At 44.4% G+C, this 17,506-nt stretch overlaps 1 protein-coding gene across 3 annotated transcripts; it reads left to right on the top strand.

The window, feature by feature from the left end:
* The first annotated feature begins 1,469 nt into the window (after positions 1–1,469).
* Positions 1,470–16,910, top strand: dab2 (DAB adaptor protein 2). 3 transcript variants are annotated; one of them, XM_046306317.1, is made up of 15 exons: positions 1,470–1,693; positions 5,057–5,338; positions 5,589–5,728; positions 9,027–9,125; positions 9,370–9,501; positions 9,580–9,660; positions 10,053–10,079; positions 10,234–10,284; positions 11,884–11,946; positions 12,741–13,361; positions 14,004–14,121; positions 14,409–15,074; positions 15,230–15,429; positions 15,767–15,836; positions 16,530–16,910. In XM_046306317.1, the coding sequence occupies exons 2-14, from the start codon at positions 5,203–5,205 to the stop codon at positions 15,806–15,808; spliced, it is 2,376 nt and encodes a 791-aa protein (XP_046162273.1). In that variant the 5' UTR covers positions 1,470–1,693; positions 5,057–5,202; the 3' UTR covers positions 15,809–15,836; positions 16,530–16,910. The 3 variants fall into 3 exon arrangements, with proteins under 3 accessions (XP_046162273.1, XP_046162272.1, XP_046162275.1); XM_046306316.1 differs by having other exon boundaries at positions 15,767–15,833; positions 16,609–16,910; XM_046306319.1 differs by lacking the exon at positions 12,741–13,361 and having other exon boundaries at positions 15,767–15,833; positions 16,609–16,910.
* The last annotated feature ends 596 nt before the right edge of the window (positions 16,911–17,506 follow it).

The raw sequence follows: 17,506 nt of genomic DNA on the forward strand, positions 1-17,506 counted from the left end.
ACATTTGTCACCTTGCTAAGATATCATATGTATTGCAAATTCGTAACAAATTGTACGAATTTCAATTAGTAACATATCATATAAATTGTAATTCCTAAAATATCATAAGAAATGGATGATGGGATATCCACAAATTACAAAACGTAACATATCAAATTAAATGGAGAGAGACAGATTTACTTTACTATGTTACGTCTACCCCTGAGTCCGGGTTGGTCTTAAAGCATTTTGCCCATTAACCAATCAGGGGCCCACAAGGCTCTGGTCAAAAGTAGTGCACTGTAGTATGTAGGGGATACGGTTCCATTTGGGACGAAGCCCCTGGCTATCCATTCCAGAGGTCACAGGAACGGGAAAAAGGGAAAAGAGGTTCTTCCTCAGCTTGACAGTGATCTGGTTCAGAGACGCTCTTCTCCCTAACTCCTCCTAAACAACATCCTCTGTCAGCAGATCTACACAGGAAACCTAGCCAGGAAGGAAAGCTTCCCTCTATCTAATTCTCTCCCCTAATCTGTCTCATAAGGCTAGTCTGGAATCACACACACGGACACATACATGCACACGCACGCACGCACGCACGCACGCACGCACACACACACACACACACACACACACACACACACACACACACACACACACACACACACACACACACACACACACACACACACACACACACACACACACAAACTAGGGTGGCTGTGAAATGCTACTTCAACAACCACTTTCATTCGACTGTCATCATGCCCAGTGTGAACAATAGAAGCGTAAGATAAAAAAATGAACTGATATCCTACTCTTCCTTTTTCTCTGAAGGAGGTTCTGACAAAATGCTGCCCTATGCAACATGTGTTACTGAAATAGTTTCACTTAATGGAAATTGCATTTCAAATATCTTTGCCTTTGGCCTAACAGGCCTACTAAATGTGGGTCAAACAAACCTGGGGCAGTGCAGTGGGGAATTATTAAATGTTTTAATCTGCAAAACACCAGAAAATATCGGATATGTTCTTATAGGCTTAGGCCACACAGATCCCAAACAGTATGGCCGAAAATAGTAGAATGTACATTTAGAGAGCAGTTGATTTGCATCAAACTAAAGGCAACATCAGAAGGGTATACTAGTACACATGATGTTTAATGAGTTAGCCAGTTAACTTTGATGAACAGACAGAAACAGCTAGATGTTCTTGTTCATTGGGAAAGCTAAACTTAGATATGTGTTTTTGGTTGTTGACTCAATTAGCCGTTCCCATTTCAAGCAAATTTTTCTGAGAAATGTAAAGTTATTTCAAAATATTTAGGCATGTTAGCTGGCTAACTCATTAATGTTGCTTTGTAGTATGTCTCTCTTGTTGCGATGTGGTGTGAGAATGAAATAATGCTTTCATGTCAATCATATTGATCTCATCATTGGTTGGTGTAGATTTGGGGGCTGACGTTCTGGCATGCAAGGGGTTAAATTGGGAGGTTGCATGATCCTGCTGCTGTGGGAGAGTAGCCAATTCACTGCATAGCAGCACAGCTCAGCGGTAACATCTGATTCCAACAAGTCTTTGAAAAGCTGCGTTTGATTTAACCCTCATAACGGTCAGGAGACGTGTCGACGGGGAAAGTAGTATTCGCATGACATTCAGAACGCTGGAAGACAAACCTCGAATATGAAGAATTCTGTCTGGAGCGCTTGTTAACGGTACGTGACAGCCACAAATTCACCAGGCAGGGATCGCAATTTGTCTTGTCACGGAGTCTTATATGAAATGATACATTTGGGATGATGTTTGTGACATGTTTTACATGCTGAATCAAACAAACTCAAGAAAGCGCCCCTGGTTTTTCCATTAGTTCCAGCTGTGCGCACGTCACTGGTAATTGTGGGAGTTCGCTATTTTTCATGCCGAAAATTTACTTCGGCTGAATAACGGATCGCCTTGTCTGTCTTGTTGAATGTAAGGCTAAAACGATGTTCAAATCATATTTTGGCCACCTTGGCTGTTTATCCATCATGGTTAATATTTGCCCTATTGCGCAACCAGATGTATTCCTGTCCTCCCTATGGCCTACTGCTATTTGACTGCATCTTTGAGTTTATAAAACACAACACAATACAAATAGCTGCCTTTTTTATCCCTAGTAGACGGTTATTGTTAACCTGTAGTCTTTGTCTGTAGTCCAGGCCACTGTCTGTACCCACAGTGGGCCTATATAGGCTGTAGTGCATTTCACCATTATGTGATTAATCCCATGATCTCCTCCAGATGTGCTGAATCTCTCTCCAGCAATTCTGCTGACTTGGTGAAAAAACACTATGGATTCGGTCTATGCATTTGGGCAAGATGGCCAATGTTCATGTTGATTCCCTGGCAGCTTTCAAATGGCTTCTAGCTATTTGTTATGCGTCTGGTTCTTTAACTTCTAAAGCTGTGGAAATGCCAATGGTTTTTGTCTGTTCTTAGACTGGGGGCAGGTTTTTCACGCAGTGTCAGCCAGGTTAGTTAACATGCTGACATTGAAGTTGTATTTTATTAGTGTTTTCTATAGTCGCTGACCCTACCACTTATCTGGGGCAAAGTTACCTGGACTGTCACCCCATGGTAGTTACAGACCAGCTAAGATCATGTGGGTTGTCACCACCCCTAAACTATTTCAGTCTTCAACCTTCCTGTCTGACAGTATCCCAAATTGTCCTCTTCTCACCCATTACTGGAGGTCCTTTGACTTGTCACACACACAGAAACCCCAGTGTTTTCCCTATATTCATTTAGCAGCGTCAGGCCTTCCTGTATAATACATTTTGTATTTCTTATAGTTTTTGTTGAAGAATTTATAATGTTTGAGTCCCTCAGATGGCATAAGAACACAGCATAAGTGACGGTATGTGTAGAATTGCAGGAAATTGGCTTTAAAACAGCAATATTCTCAGCCCCTTGCCAAAATTTGTAGAATTGCAGGAAATTGGCTTTAAAACTGCAACATTCTCTGGCCAAGAGGATTGCCCTTAAAAATGTAGGACTGTGCCATTGGCCACACCCCCTATCACGCACCACGTTAACTTTGCCACCACTGCTGAAAATAATCTTGGGGGTAACCGTCACAAACAGTGTAGTGTGATATGAACCATAGCTGAGCCAATCAGTCATGGGGTAATGATCTGGGATGTGATTGGTATGGTATCTAACTCCTAATTTATTTAGAACCTAGGCTTACTTGTCTTCTCTGTGCTGGAGGCCCACTAAACACGCATGTAATGAATAAGAACACTTGCACTCGGTGACAGATAGGACCAGCGATTCCGGAAGTCTTTAAGCGGGGGACTCAACCAAACCCTGCTGTCTCCGACTGCATCAGCTATCATGTCATGACCAGAAGACACTTCTGGATGCTGCTGTTGTTAACTCTGAACATGGTAGCTCTAGAAAGCATTTCATCTGACTTTGAAAATCAAATGGCTTTAGAAGAGATGCATACTTCTCATAGTTGAAGTTTAAACAGTTCAATCTCTTTGACAGCCTCCAGTCTCTCATTGTTTTAATGTTACTGTGATTACCTGACATCAGGTTAGAGCTCAGACTAGCACAGAGGGAGGACGAGCAAGGATTACAAGAGGCATCTATGTAAAGGGGAGGGAATTCAACTTGAGCTGTGTCAAACAGGAGGTTCTTGGCCTTGCATGTCTCTCTACTCCAGAGTTATGATGACGTTTGTTGAAGGAGTTTAGCCAGCCTGGAGACACACTGAGTATACCAAACATTAGGAACAACTTCCTAATATTTGCCCTCAGAACGGCCTCAATTCGTCTAGGCGTGGACTCTACAAGGTGTCAAAAGCATTCCACAGGGATGCTGGCCCATGTTGACTCCAATGCTTCCCACAGTTGTCATTTGGGTGGTGGACCATTCTTGATACACACGGTAAACTGTTGCGTGTGAACCCCAGCAGCGGTGCTGTTTCTGACACAAACTGGTGCGCCTGGCACAACCTTTCAAAGGCATTTAAATATTTAGTCTTGTCCAGTCACCCTCTGAAGGGCACACATACACAATCCATGTCTCAATTGTCTCAAGGCTTAAAAATCATTCTTTAACCTGTCTACTCTCCTCCATCTACACTGATTTTTGAAGTGGATTTAACAAGTGGGATCATAGCTTTCACCTGGTCAGTCTGTCAAGGAAAGAGCAGGTTCTTAATGTTTTGTATGCTCTGTGACATTGTCAAGTTGTTTGCATTTTGGTCTATCATGATGATTCCCATCTGAGGTTTTATAGGGTAGACCTGCAGTTGCTGAGGGAGAATTGCAAGCTGTACTGTCATGTTGTCCTTAGGTGTGTGTCATTAAGAGCTAACTGGAGCACTTGGTCATCATGGGATCTGTCAGTTTTAACACCAACCAGCTAGCGTAAGATTAACCTTCAATAGCTCAACCTTTGGTTGCTCCCAGTCTTTGCTCTGCCAGAGTGAGTCGTGGCTTATTCCGCTTTTAAACACGCAGCCTCTTGCCTATGCTCGTCTCGGACTTGGACTGGTGGTGTTCTGGACAAGACCCCTGTGACTGTGGGACTCTGACTGATGGGATGCACAGTTCGAAACAGGAAGTGTGTATGTGGCCAGTTGCACAACTCTTTTTGATGCCCTCTAGGTGTTTCTCTCTCTCTCCCACACACTCAATATTAATTAAAGAGCCCACTGAATTCAATGGCAGATCCATTACCTGCTGTCGCTACATGTAGCCTTGCTGTGAACCCTGTGCTTCAAGGGTCAAAATGGTGTGTGCTCCTTGTGCGTGGTTAGTAGGGACAAGGTACTGGGGTCATGACTCTTGGTTGTTGATCATTAAAGTGATATTACTTTTTATGATGCTCACAAAACCCGTAAGGGACAATATTCAGGTAGCACAAGCCAGCAAAAGCTGTTGGTCTTTAAAATGTTTAGAGCTGTAATGTCTTCTGTTATCATTTATCACCAGAAATGTTTTTGTATTTCACCTAAAATATTCCTGAAAGCTTAACATCGGCGTGTCATTGCATTGTCACACTCCTTCCCCTCAACCCTCCTTCAGGCACATAACTGAGCATTTGCAAGTGCTGAACCTCTTTGCTGAGTTAACCCCTCCCCCTGCCTGAGCGACCGGAGCTGCCGCCTCATCAGGTTTACCCGTTCTGTCTGCCTGTCCCAACTCCTGTAAGGCTGGCCCCCCAACCCACCATGTCTACGGAAGTGGCGAGCAATACACCTGTCGTCCCAGCCGACCCCTCCAGCACTCCCTCCCCCACAACAAGCATCCCCACCACCCCTTCCGCAGCACCAGCCAAGACCCCCTTCAAGAAAGAGAAGAAGAAAGGTATTGTATGCAAGGGCCACTCCCTCTCTCCCCACATGTGAGGGATTTGGTGGTAAGGGCTGAACAGCCCTTTTCTGTGACCTCCGACTTGACCTATTTTGACTCTGCATATTTTGATTTCTATGCTTCTTGTGGTGTGATGTTTGAGGCTATGTCATAAAATAAATACAGTAGAATAAGAGGGCATGCTCAACTGGATAGAAAGTGAAAATCAATCAGTTTAATATCCTTCTCTCATACCTCTGTCCAGCTCCAGAGAAGACTGATGAGTACCTGCTGTCCCGGTTCCAGGGTGATGGTGTGAGGTACAGGGCCAAGCTGATTGGCATCGATGATGTCCCAGAGGCCCGAGGGGACAAGATGAGCCAGGACTCTATGATGAAACTCAAGGTACCACATATCATGATGCAACCGCTACAGTACTTACTGTTACGCATCTACACTCAGTGGTCAGTTTAATAGGTACACCCATCTAGTGCCAGGTCGGACCACTGTTCATCTCCAGAACAGTCTGAATTCTTTGGGGCATGGAAACAGTATCACCGGGACCTAATATGTGCCAGGAAAACATTCCCCTCACCATTCCAACACCACCTGCCTGTACCGTTGACACCAGGCAGGATGGAGCCGGGGCTGCTTACGCCGAATCCTGACTCTGCCATTGGCATGACGCAACAGGAATCTGGATTCATCTGACAAAGTTATATTTTTCCACTCTTAAATTGTCCAGTGTTGGTGATTGCGTGGCCATTGGAGCCGCTTCTTGTTTTTAGCTAATAGGAGTGGAACCCGGTGTGATCTGCTGCAATAGCCAGTCTGTGACTAGGATCGATTGAGTTGTGCGTTCCGAGATGCCCTTCTGCACACCACTGTTGTACCAAGCTGAGTTTGTGGGCACACCTGTTAGCTTTCATGATTCTTGCCAGTCTCCTTCGACCTCATCAACAAGCTGTTTTCAGTCACAGGATTGCCACTGACAGGATGTTTTTTTTTGTCGCTTCATTCTCCATAAACCCTAGACACTGTAGTGTGTGAAAAGCCCAAAAAGCCGGCCATTTCTTAGATACTGGAACTGGTGCGCCTGGCGCCGACGATCATGCCACGCTCAGTCGCTTTTGTCACTCATTTTCCCATTCGAATCCAACAGTGCTAATATAGCAAGCCAATGTTGCGTGACTGCCTGTAGGAGCAAACAGTTTTCATGAAAGGGGTAGTGTACCTAATAAACATGCAATCCTCACTTACCTAAATACTACCTGTAATGACAAAGTCAGAACATGTTTTAGGAATTCTTAAATGAAATACAGAAATTTCACTTTCATAAGTATTCACACCCTGGAGTCACCTTTTGCAGCAATTACAGCTGTGAGTCCTCTGGTTAAGTCTAAGCTTTCCACACCTGGATTGTGCAACATTTGCCCCATTATGCTGTTCAAAATGTCAAGTCAAAACTGTAACTCGGCTACTCTGGAACATTCACAGTGTTCTTGGTAAGCAACTCGAGTGTAGATTTGGCCTTGTTTTAGGTTATGGTCCTACTGAAAGGTGAGTTAATCTCCCCATGTCTGGTGGAAAGGAGACTGAACCATGTTTTCCTCTAGGATTTTGCTTGTGCTTAGCTCCTTTATTTTTAATTATTTTTTAAATCCTGAAACTCCTGTCCTTTTACAATTACAGGCATACCGATAACATGACACAGCCACTCCTATGCTTACAAGTATGGAGGGTGGTACTGAGTAATCTTCTTGGGTATGACTCTAAAAGCTTGGCACACCTGTATTTGGAGTTTTTCCCCATTATGCTTGAGGCAAATCCAATACAACACAATTAACTAAATGAATTGCTTTGACATTTTTTTGCAGCATTACTGGAATATTCTCATTTTGTACAGACTTCCTTTTCACTCTTTAGGTTAGTATTTTGGATTAACTACAATGTTGATGCCATCATCAGTTTTCTCCTATCACAACCATTAAACTAACTGTTTTAAGGTCACCATTGTCTTCACGGTGAAATCCCGGAGTGGTTTCCTTCCTCTCCGGCAACAGAGTTAAGAAAGACTCCTTACAGTGCATTTGGAAAGTATTCAGACCCTTTGAACTTTTACACATGTTGTTACATTACAGCCTTATTCTAAAATGTATTAAATCGTTTTCTCTCAATCTACAGAATAATGACAAGGCAAAAACAGGTTTAGAAATGACATTGACATATAAGTATTCAGACCCTTTACTCAATACTGTTAAGCACTTTTGGCAGCAATTACAGCCTCGAGTCTTCTTGGGTATGACGCTACACGCTTGGCAAACCTGTATTTGAGGAGTTTCTCCCATTCATCTCTGCAGATCCTCTCAAGTTCTATCAGGTTGGATGGGGCCGCCGCTGCACAGCTATTTTCAGGTCTTTCCAGAGATGTTCAAGTGTGTGCTATGGCTGGGCCACTCGAGGACATTCAGAGACTTGTCCCGAAGTCACTCCTGCATTGTCTAGGCTGTGTGCTTCGGGTCGTTGTCCTGTTAGACTGGGGCGACAGTTACCCTTTGCGGTACTGAGCGTTCTGGAGCAGGTTTTCATCAAGGATCTCTCTGTACTTTGCTCTGTTAATCTTTCTCTCGATCCTGACTAGTCTCCCAGTCCCTGCTGCTGAAAAACATCCCTACAGCATGGTCCTGCCACCACCATGGTTCATCGTAGGGATGGTGCCAGATTTCCTCCAGATGTGACGCTTGGCATTCAGGCCAAAAGGTTTAATCTTGGTTTCACCAGTCCAGAGAATCTTGTTTCTCATGATCTGCGAGTCCTTTCGGTGCCTTTTGGCAAACTCCAAGCAGGCTGTCATGTTCCTTATACTGAGTGGCTTTCATCTGTCCACTCTACCATAAAGGCCTGATTGGAGTGCTCCAGCGACTGTTGTCCTTCTGGAAAGTTCTCTCATCTCCACAGAGGAGATCTGGCACTTCTCTCCCGATTGCTAAATTTGGCCGGATGGCCAGCTCTAGGAAGAGCCTTGGTGATTCCAAACTTCCATTTAAGAATGGAGGCCACTGTTCTTGGGCATCTTCAATGCTGCAGAAATGTTTTGGTACCCTTCCCCACAATCTTGTCTCGGAGCTCTACAGACAATTCCTTGGCTTGTTATTGCTCTGACATGCACGGTCAACTGTGGGACCTTATAGACCGATGTGTGCCCTTTTCAAATCATGTCCAATCAATTGAATTTACCACAGGTGAACTCAAAGTTGTAGAAACATATGAAGGATCATCAATGGAAACCGGATCCACCTGAGCTTAATTTCGAGTCTCATAGCAAAGGGTCTGAACACTTAATGTATTTTTCATTTTTTTATAGAATGCATATGTTTTTGCTTTGTTATGGGGTATTGTGTGCTGACCGAGTTTTTTTCAAATTTGATTTCATCCATTTTAGAATAAGGCTGTAACATATCAAAAAGGGAAGGGGTCTGAACTTGCTGATAGCGATGGATCTTTGTTGTGACTGGGTGTTTTGATTTAACATCACCATGCTCAATAGGCTTTTTTAATGTTTTACTTATTTTTAGCCATCTACCAATCGGTGCCGTTCTTTGTGAGACATTGGAAAACCTCCCTGGTCTGTGTTATTATGTATTTTTTGTTGTGTGGCGTTTATGTAACTGTTCTGCGCATGGCGGTCATTGTTTCTTTGCAGGGCTTGGCAATAGCCTCTCGGTCACAGGGCAAACACAAGCAGAGGATCTGGGTCAACATATCCATGTCGGGCATCAAGATCATTGATGAGAAAACAGGGGTGAGAATAACTCTTCTATGACTTTCTAAACCATGTCTCAGTGGCTGGGGAGTACCAACCTACAAATGGAATGATCTATTGTAGACCTCATAGGAGGGAGCACATTTTCAGAATAATATGAACACAGGACATGATCTCGGTCAGGAGTAGATGCCATGTAGGCCTCCGATCATAGTTATATTATGCTAATGAAGACTTTTTTAATTTGATTTTTAAAGCGTTTTTTTCATTTCGTCCCTGTCAGGTAATAGAACATGAGCACATGGTGAATAAGATCTCGTTCATCGCCAGAGACGTAACAGATAACAGGGCCTTTGGTTACGTGTGTGGGGCCGAGGGACAGCACCAGTTTTTCGCCATAAAGACTGGCCAGCAGGTAACACACAGGGACACAGACTGAAAGTCTTTGATTGTATCTATTGACTGTGTTTTTCCATTAATCTCCTCCATATAGGCAGAGCCCCTGGTCATTGACTTGAAGGATCTGTTCCAGGTCATCTTCAACATGAAGAAAGAGTCTGAGGCCTCACAGAAGGTAAATTACTATGGTGGGATCTGGGTTGTGTTCAGTAGGACACACCGTAGCTAAACATTTTGCAACAGAAAACACTGTTCTATGTACGAATAGTTCTTCCCTGCTTCAATCAGTTTCAAAGCTTTTTTTCTCCCTACTGAAGGTGACCCTTTTATTTATTTCAAGTATAGTTTTTGGAGAGGTAGCGTTTTTTGGGTTTGCTGACTGAAGTTGTAAGGTCGACACTGCCCCCTAGCGCTGTATGACAGTCCTGCACCACAAACCATGCTTTCTTTGTAATTGCAATGACTCGTTATGGCACAAATCACCTCTCGGACAATAAGTAAATGGATTACATATGACATTACTCCAATGGAATCACCTTGTTTCCCCCTCTTCCTCCATCTGTTCAGGATCAGCGCAATAACGCAACAGTTGAGGTAAGCGCCTGTGTATTTGTCATGCCACTTAGCACCTATTTGTGGTTAGTTTTGCTTTTTTAATTGCCTGTATACGTTTTTAATATAAGCTTGATCTGAGATGTAGGCTGTAGTAGTGCATACTTGACCCTTAGTTTCTGTTTCTCAATTGTAGAATGGTGGCAACACCTTGCTCAGTATCGATGGCCAGGCAGGCACTGCCAAAGTAAGTCTTTCAGATCATGGAATCATGCATGCAAAAGAGTGCCAAGTGGATGCAGAAGAGCATTCTCCAGGACCACCTGTCTAATAGTAGACATTATGTGGTCTTTTGACCAATACTGTTTTGTTACATCTTTCTTTATGATGGCACTGGATATATCTTGATGCCTTCAAAGTGTTCAGAAACCTTGACTTTTTCCACATTTTGTTACATTACAGCCTTATTCTAAAATGCATTTTATTTTTACATTTATATAAAAAATCCTCAGCAATCTACACACAATACCCCATAATGAGAGTAAACTGGTTTTTAGGAATGTTTGCAAATATATTACAAATAAAAAAACATGAGTTTTCAGACCCTTTGCTATGAGACTGGAAATTGAGCTTGGGTGCATCCTGTTTCCGTTGATCATCCTTCAGATGTTTCTACAACTTCATTGAAATCCACCTGTGGTAAATTCAATTGATTGGACATAATTTGGAATACTCACACGTAGTTGACCGTGCATGTCAGAGCAAAAACCAAGCCATGAAGTCGAAGGAATAGGATTGTTGAGGCACAGATCTGGGGAAGGGTACCCAAAAATGCCTGCAGCGTTTATGGTCCCCAAGAACAGTGGTCTCCGTCAATGTTAAATGGAAGATGTTTGGAACCACCAAGACTGCCTAGAGCTGGCCGCCCGGCCAAACTGGGCAATCGAGGTAGAAGGGCCTTGGTCAGAGGTGACAAAGAACCTAATTGTCACTGACCGAGCTCTAGAGCTCCTCTATGGAGATGGGACAAGATTCTGATGAAACAAAGATTGAAGTCTTTGGCCTGAATGTCAAGCGTCATGTCTGGAGGAAACCAGGCACCATCCCTACGGTGAATCACAGTGGTGGCAGCATTATGCTGTGGGCATGTTTTTCAGAGGCGGGGACTAGTCAGAATCGAGGCAAAGATTAAAAGGGCGATGTGCAGATCCTTGATGAAAACCTGCTCAGGACCACAGATTGGGGCGATGGTTCACCTTCCAACAGGACAACGACCCTAAGCACACAGCCAAGACAACGCAGGAGTTGCTTCAGGACAAGTCTCTGAATGGCCTTGCGTGGCCGAGCTGTAGCCTGGATTTGAACCCAATCCAACGTCTTTGGAGAAACCTGAGAATACTTGCGCAGCGACGCTCCCCATCCAACCCGATTAACCATACCCACATGTACATACTACTTCAATAAGCCTGACTAACCGGTGTCTGTATATAGCCTTGCTACTCTTATTTTCAAACGTTTGTTTTTTTTACTGTTTTATTTCTTTACTTACCTACACACACATGCATACTTTTTTTCTCCACACTATTGGTTAGAGCCTGTAAGTAAGCATTTCACTGTAAGGTGAAACTTTGATTTGTATAATAAGGCTGTAAAGGGGAACATATCAAGGAGTCTTTATACTTTCCGAAGGCTCTGTATCTTTATGACATGTAGACCTCTGCGCCACTCGGCAGGCTGAAGGCACTATAGGCCGTCATTGTAAATAAGTGTTCTTTACTGACTTTCCTAGTTAAAGGTTCAATAAATGTCTTTATGAAGCTGATACTAGATATTTGTGTTTGTTCAGGAGGTGCAACAACTGGATCTGTTTGGAGACATGTCCACACCCCCAGACATCCATTCTCCTACAGTAAGTTGGCCTGTTGCTGTAGGGTGAGGCTCACTGGATGTGCGGACACACAATATAGAACCCCTCGTTTCTGGGAACATTTCATTCTGAGTTCATAAGGAGACCAAATGATGGCACAGGGGAAATGTTCATAACACAAACACTCTAGAAATGGGACTAATAATGCAGTGGTTGGCGGTTAGGATGCTCAAACATTTATCATTATATTTTGGGACGGTACGGCCAACATAAGTTTGCTTCTATTTCATTTTTGAAGATTGGCAGCTTTTTGCCCGTTCTTCTTATTACTAACAGGGATCTTTCTAATCAGGTGGCTTTGATAACTCCATCTCTGGTAAAGTTTCTCTCAGGTTCTCGCTAAGGCAGTCTTGCCAGTTGTCAAAGATGTCTGTTTTGTTCTGCATTGTGGCAGTGTCTCAGGCTCTACAACTTCACCCTCATTTTCCACCAATCATATCATCCCACATGTCATACAGGGCTCTCAAACTCAACTCTGTGAAGGTGTGTAATCTGGATGTTTGTCTTGAAGTCGTTTGATGGATTACAAAGGTAAAATCCTGGATATATGTCAAATATGGTTAAATCATCAGACACAAGCTAGCCTACTGCCATCACAAAGCACATTCTTAGAGTTGAGTTTCTGATTCCTGTTGAAATGTTTATTGTCTGTCATCAATACTGTTGCTTCAACAATCATTAACTGTCATGTCATTATGTGATTCATTTAGCTATGTTAACAGTTGCTTCTCTTTTTCAGCACAACTGATTCTTCTCTTTCTCCTCTTGATAACCAGGAGACTAATGATATTCTATTGCTGGATCTGTCTGCTGAGGTTGACAGCAATCAGAACTGTATAAAAGGAAATCCCTTCACTTCCTACGCCTCTAACCTTTGGGGCAACCCCCAAACAGAGAACCCCTTCTCCTCCACGTTTGGCTTCTTTCCAACCCCAGACTCTGACCCTTTCAGTGACGACCCCCTTGCCCAATCAGCAACCCCCAATTCTCAGATCTCAGCACCCTCCACCAATCACAGCCAAGAGAGCTCTGTTCACATCTTGGGCAGGCCAGTCATGAACGACGATGGTCTTACTGGAGACTCTGACCACTCCGGTCAGCAGTTGAACGGGTTGTCCAATAAGAACATGATCCTGGCTCTCAGTAATTGCCAGTGGCCACTCGGTGGCGCTATGTCAGAGTGCAGGGTCCCTGTTCTAATCCAGAACGGTTTGGGACCTGTGGCCTCTCCACAGAACCCCTTTCTCGACATATCTGGGGAAATCCCGTCCCTCTGTAACAGTGTGCTGTTGGATCCAAAAGAAAACCCACCCATGGGTCATGGCAAGGACAGTTCGGTAGTGATAAGCCTCCCTCCACAGAACACGAAGGCTGGACGAGGTCGGAGGAGTGCCAAGGTGAAGCTCCATAATGAAGCTCTGTTGCTGCATGTCTGAGAATGAGTCTCTGTCTGCACACTACCTCCCCAAACCATGATAGGTTTTCTAACAACCCCTTTTCACAGCACTGGGATACCATACCACTATTCTCTGTTCCTCAAGGGAAACAGGTTGCGATGCACTGGGTTTTGTATCTACCAACATGGTTTTTGTAGAAGTATAAGGGTTGGTGGTGTGGGTTTTTTCTCTGGGATGCGGATGGAACTGGTGTGGGTTTCTAATGTAGCTAACTGCATGGTGGTGCTCCCATGGCTTCTCTAACTAGCTTGTCCCAGGGAAGTTTAACAACCTCTCTGCTCGACTGTAAACACTGCATCTGTCTCCTGTTTGCTATCTATTCATATGTTCCTTGTCCTAATGTTCATGCTTCAGTGAGGTGTGGAGGTAAGTGTTGGTATTTGCGTCTAAGTATTGTTAGAAATATTTGTTTTTAATTATTGTATAACTGAATACAGTATCATTTAGTTTTCATCCATACAATAAACCATTTAATTTTGTGCTTACCACAGTTCTCTGTTCATGATTAATTGAGGGCCAGTAAATCATTCTTCACTATTCCTGTGATGCATTTGGTTGAATAATCTGATATTTCACTGACAGTGTCCTCCTGCTGACGACCTGTTTGGGGCTGACATGTTTGCTGCTCCCAGTCAGCCTGACAGCTCGTCTGCCTCCAATGACCTCTTCAGTCCCACCACCTCCTCCATGGCAGCTCTCGGTAAGACTAGTGTTACCATTGGCTCGAAATAGTCAATGATGCTACTTCAGTGTTGACGCATGTTAGTTCTATAAAGTGGTAAAATCTGCATCCGTAGCTGTGTAGCTCCAGCAACTATGTTTCATGTGTAATCAGGCTAGAGCAGTACGGCATGGCTCAGCTGGACACCGCTCAGTAGTGTGCATACTAGCTAGTGTTAGCCTACTGGCTGCAAATCAACAGGATCTACCTACTGTACCCAAACCTAAATACATCACCCTCCTCTCTGTTCTCGCTCTCCTCTCCAGGAACGTTGCAGTTGGGGTCCCCTTCAGTCACCATCCCTCGGACCGCCCCATCACCATGGGGAGCCCCAGCCTCTTCCATGTTCACCATGCCAGGAGGGGTCACACTCTCCAACCCCCAGCCCACCTTCCCCCAGCCATCTGCCTTCAGTGCCCTGCCAATACCTCCAGCCCCCTGGGGCCAGCAGGCGCCATCCCCCTATGGGGCCCCGCCAGTCAGCCAGGCTTGGGGACAGCCTGCACCTGCAGGGCCCATGGGTGCACCAGGCTGGGGTCAGCCTCCTATGGCTAACCTCTTCCAGCCCGAGCCTTACACCATGATAGGAGGCCCTCTACAGGGTATGCCGCAGGGTCCACCACGGCCCCCACCCCGGCCACCAGTAAAGGAGGCCCCAGCTAAAGTGGAACCCAGTGCCTTCACAGCTCTGGACCCACTGGGAGGGGAGAAGGAGAAGAAGAGTGGGAAGGACATGTTCAAGGACTTCCAAATTGCCAAGCCTCCAGCCATCCCAGCAAGGAAAGGGGAGCAGATACCTGGGTCTGCCGCCCCAAGCACCAATGGGGATGGGGTGTTTGCCCAGTACTTCTCCAGCAAAGTGGGCGTGCCCCAGGAAATTGCGGATCATGACGACTTTGAAATTCAGAGTCGGATTTCAGCAATTGCCAATGGTAATGGTAGTTATTTAGGATTTTAAATTCCTGTCAATTGATTTGGAGAAGACTACATTTATGATAAATTCATCTTTACTAGGATTATATCTTAATGTCCACTGAGTATACATACATTGGAATCCACCTGATTACCCCCTTCTCTCGGTCTCTAGACCCAATCAAACCAGCCCCACTGCACTCTGCACCCATGATATCTCTTGCAGTGGTCCCTGGGCCAGGACTCCTGGATGCATTTGCCCCGACTCCAGCCACATTCCTTGCTCCAGCAGCAGCAGGTCTCAACCAGAACCTATTTGATGATGTATTTGGCTCTGCTACTCCTAATGCCTTTGGAGCACCACTTCTAGCTACGGTATGGATGTACACGCATATACAAACAGTGGTGCAACTTTCACTGAAATGACATTTTTTTCACCCCAGTTCTCATTGGAATGTGATACAAAACGAGGCAACGGTGTGCTTTAGGACCATGCGTTGGGTATGCTGTTTGGAGTGTTTATCCGAATGGATTAAAAAATAAACATGTCCCCCACACTTCTAAAACCAAAGTTGCGCCCCTGCAAGCACACATGTAGGGGAATTAGTTCTATCAAAGTTCAATTGATTGTGACGTAATGCTTTATCGCTATAACCTTAATCTTTTTTTCTCTTTTTTTTTTTTTAAATGACGGAACACTGCTGTTGCCCAGACCACTAGTGGCTCGGATCCCTTCGGAGACCCCTTTGCCTGAGTGACACCCTGCCCATCTTCCACATGTGAGTACATTTACATTTACATTTAAGTCATTTAGCAGACGCTCTTATCCAGAGCGACTTACAAATTGGTGCATTCACCTTATGACATCCAGTGGGACAGTCACTTAACAATAGTGCATCTAAAACTTAGGGGGGGTGGGGTGAGAGGGATTACTTAACCTATCCTAGGTATTCCTTAAAGAGGTGGGGTTTCAGGTGTCTCCGGAAGGTGGTGATTGACTCCGCTGTCCTGGCGTCGTGAGGGAGTTTGTTCCACCATTGGGGGGGCCAGGGCAGCGAACAGTTTTGACTGGGCTGAGCGGGAGCTGTACTTCCTCAGTGGTAGGGAGGCGAGCAGGCCAGAGGTGGATGAACGCAGTGCCCTTGTTTGGGTGTAGGGCCTGATCAGAGCCTGGAGGTACTGAGGTGCCGTTCCCCTCACAGCTCCGTAGGCAAGCACCATGGTCTTGTAGCGGATGCGAGCTTCAACTGGAAGCCAGTGGAGAGAACGGAGGAGCGGGGTGACGTGAGAGAACTTGGGAAGGTTGAACACCAGACGGGCTGCGGCGTTCTGGATGAGTTGAAGGGGTTTAATGGCACAGGCAGGGAGCCCAGCCAACAGCGAGTTGCAGTAATCCAGACGGGAGATGACAAGTGCCTGGATTAGGACCTGCGCCGCTTCCTGTGTGAGGCAGGATCGTACTCTGCGGATGTTGTAGTGACAGAACGCATTCTGAACCTTAGACTGTGAGTTTAGATAATACTTTAAACCAACCTGTGCGTTCTCGTCTTCCAGTCAGGTTTGCAGTGGTCCAGAGAAGAAGCAGCGATGCTCTACGACCAATTGTCTTCAGAAGCAGCTACTACAACTACAAGCGCCAGACAATCCTACACAATTACAACTTCTAACCCCTTGCCCACACTGAATAACTGCCTTTCTTGATGTCCATTACATAGCCCCTCGTTTACCCCCCCAAAACACCTTGTTTTTTTTCGGTTCCAATCTCATAGCTTTTCAGTACCACTAAATGAAATGTATTGTAATAAAGTGACATAATGTGCAATGGAAATGCTCTATATTAAACACTGAATAATGTATTCCTTCAAGTGTCGTCTTTTGGGTGTCTCCCTATAAATTGTGTTTTAGACTGGGTTATATAAATAAAAATGCCAGAAAAACAATGTTAATTGGTAATACATGTATTTATAATCACAGTTCTTTTGTGTTGTAGTTCAGTACTTCTGATAAAGATTAACTGGGGTGAATTTGACTTTGATAAACCTACTTTACAATCATGTAATAAAATGAATCCAATGTACTTAAAAATAAGATGCCTTGGTCTCTTCCAATTGCAGTTTTGTACATTTACATCCTGTAAACGACATGAACACATTTATGTTCATTAATATAGGACATTGCTCATATGCACATACACTGAGTAAATGTACAGTTGAAGTCAGAAGTTTAAATACACTTAGGTTGTGGTCATTAAAACAATTTTCAACCACTCCCCACATTTCTTGTTAAACTATAGTTTTGGAATGACAAGTAATTTTTCCAACAATTGTTTAGACATTCACTGTATCACAATTCCAGTGGGTCAGAAGTTTGCATGCACTAAGTTGACTGCCTTTAAACAGCTTGGAAAATTCCAGAAAATTATGTATTTGCTTTAGAAGCTTCTGATAGGCTA

This window comes from Oncorhynchus gorbuscha, linkage group LG16 (genome assembly GCF_021184085.1).
Source record: "Oncorhynchus gorbuscha isolate QuinsamMale2020 ecotype Even-year linkage group LG16, OgorEven_v1.0, whole genome shotgun sequence".
NCBI classification, from domain to species: Eukaryota; Metazoa; Chordata; class Actinopteri; order Salmoniformes; family Salmonidae; genus Oncorhynchus; species Oncorhynchus gorbuscha.

Bases quoted from the DNA above. Each gene is read 5' to 3' on its own strand.
- dab2 (XM_046306317.1), top strand. From the start codon at position 5,203: ATGTCTACGGAAGTGGCGAGCAATACACCTGTCGTCCCAGCCGACCCC. The intron at 9,661-10,052 runs GTAAATTACTAT...CCATCTGTTCAG, and splicing joins AGTCTGAGGCCTCACAGAAG to GATCAGCGCAATAACGCAAC. The intron at 14,122-14,408 runs GTAAGACTAGTG...TCTCCTCTCCAG, and splicing joins CTCCTCCATGGCAGCTCTCG to GAACGTTGCAGTTGGGGTCC.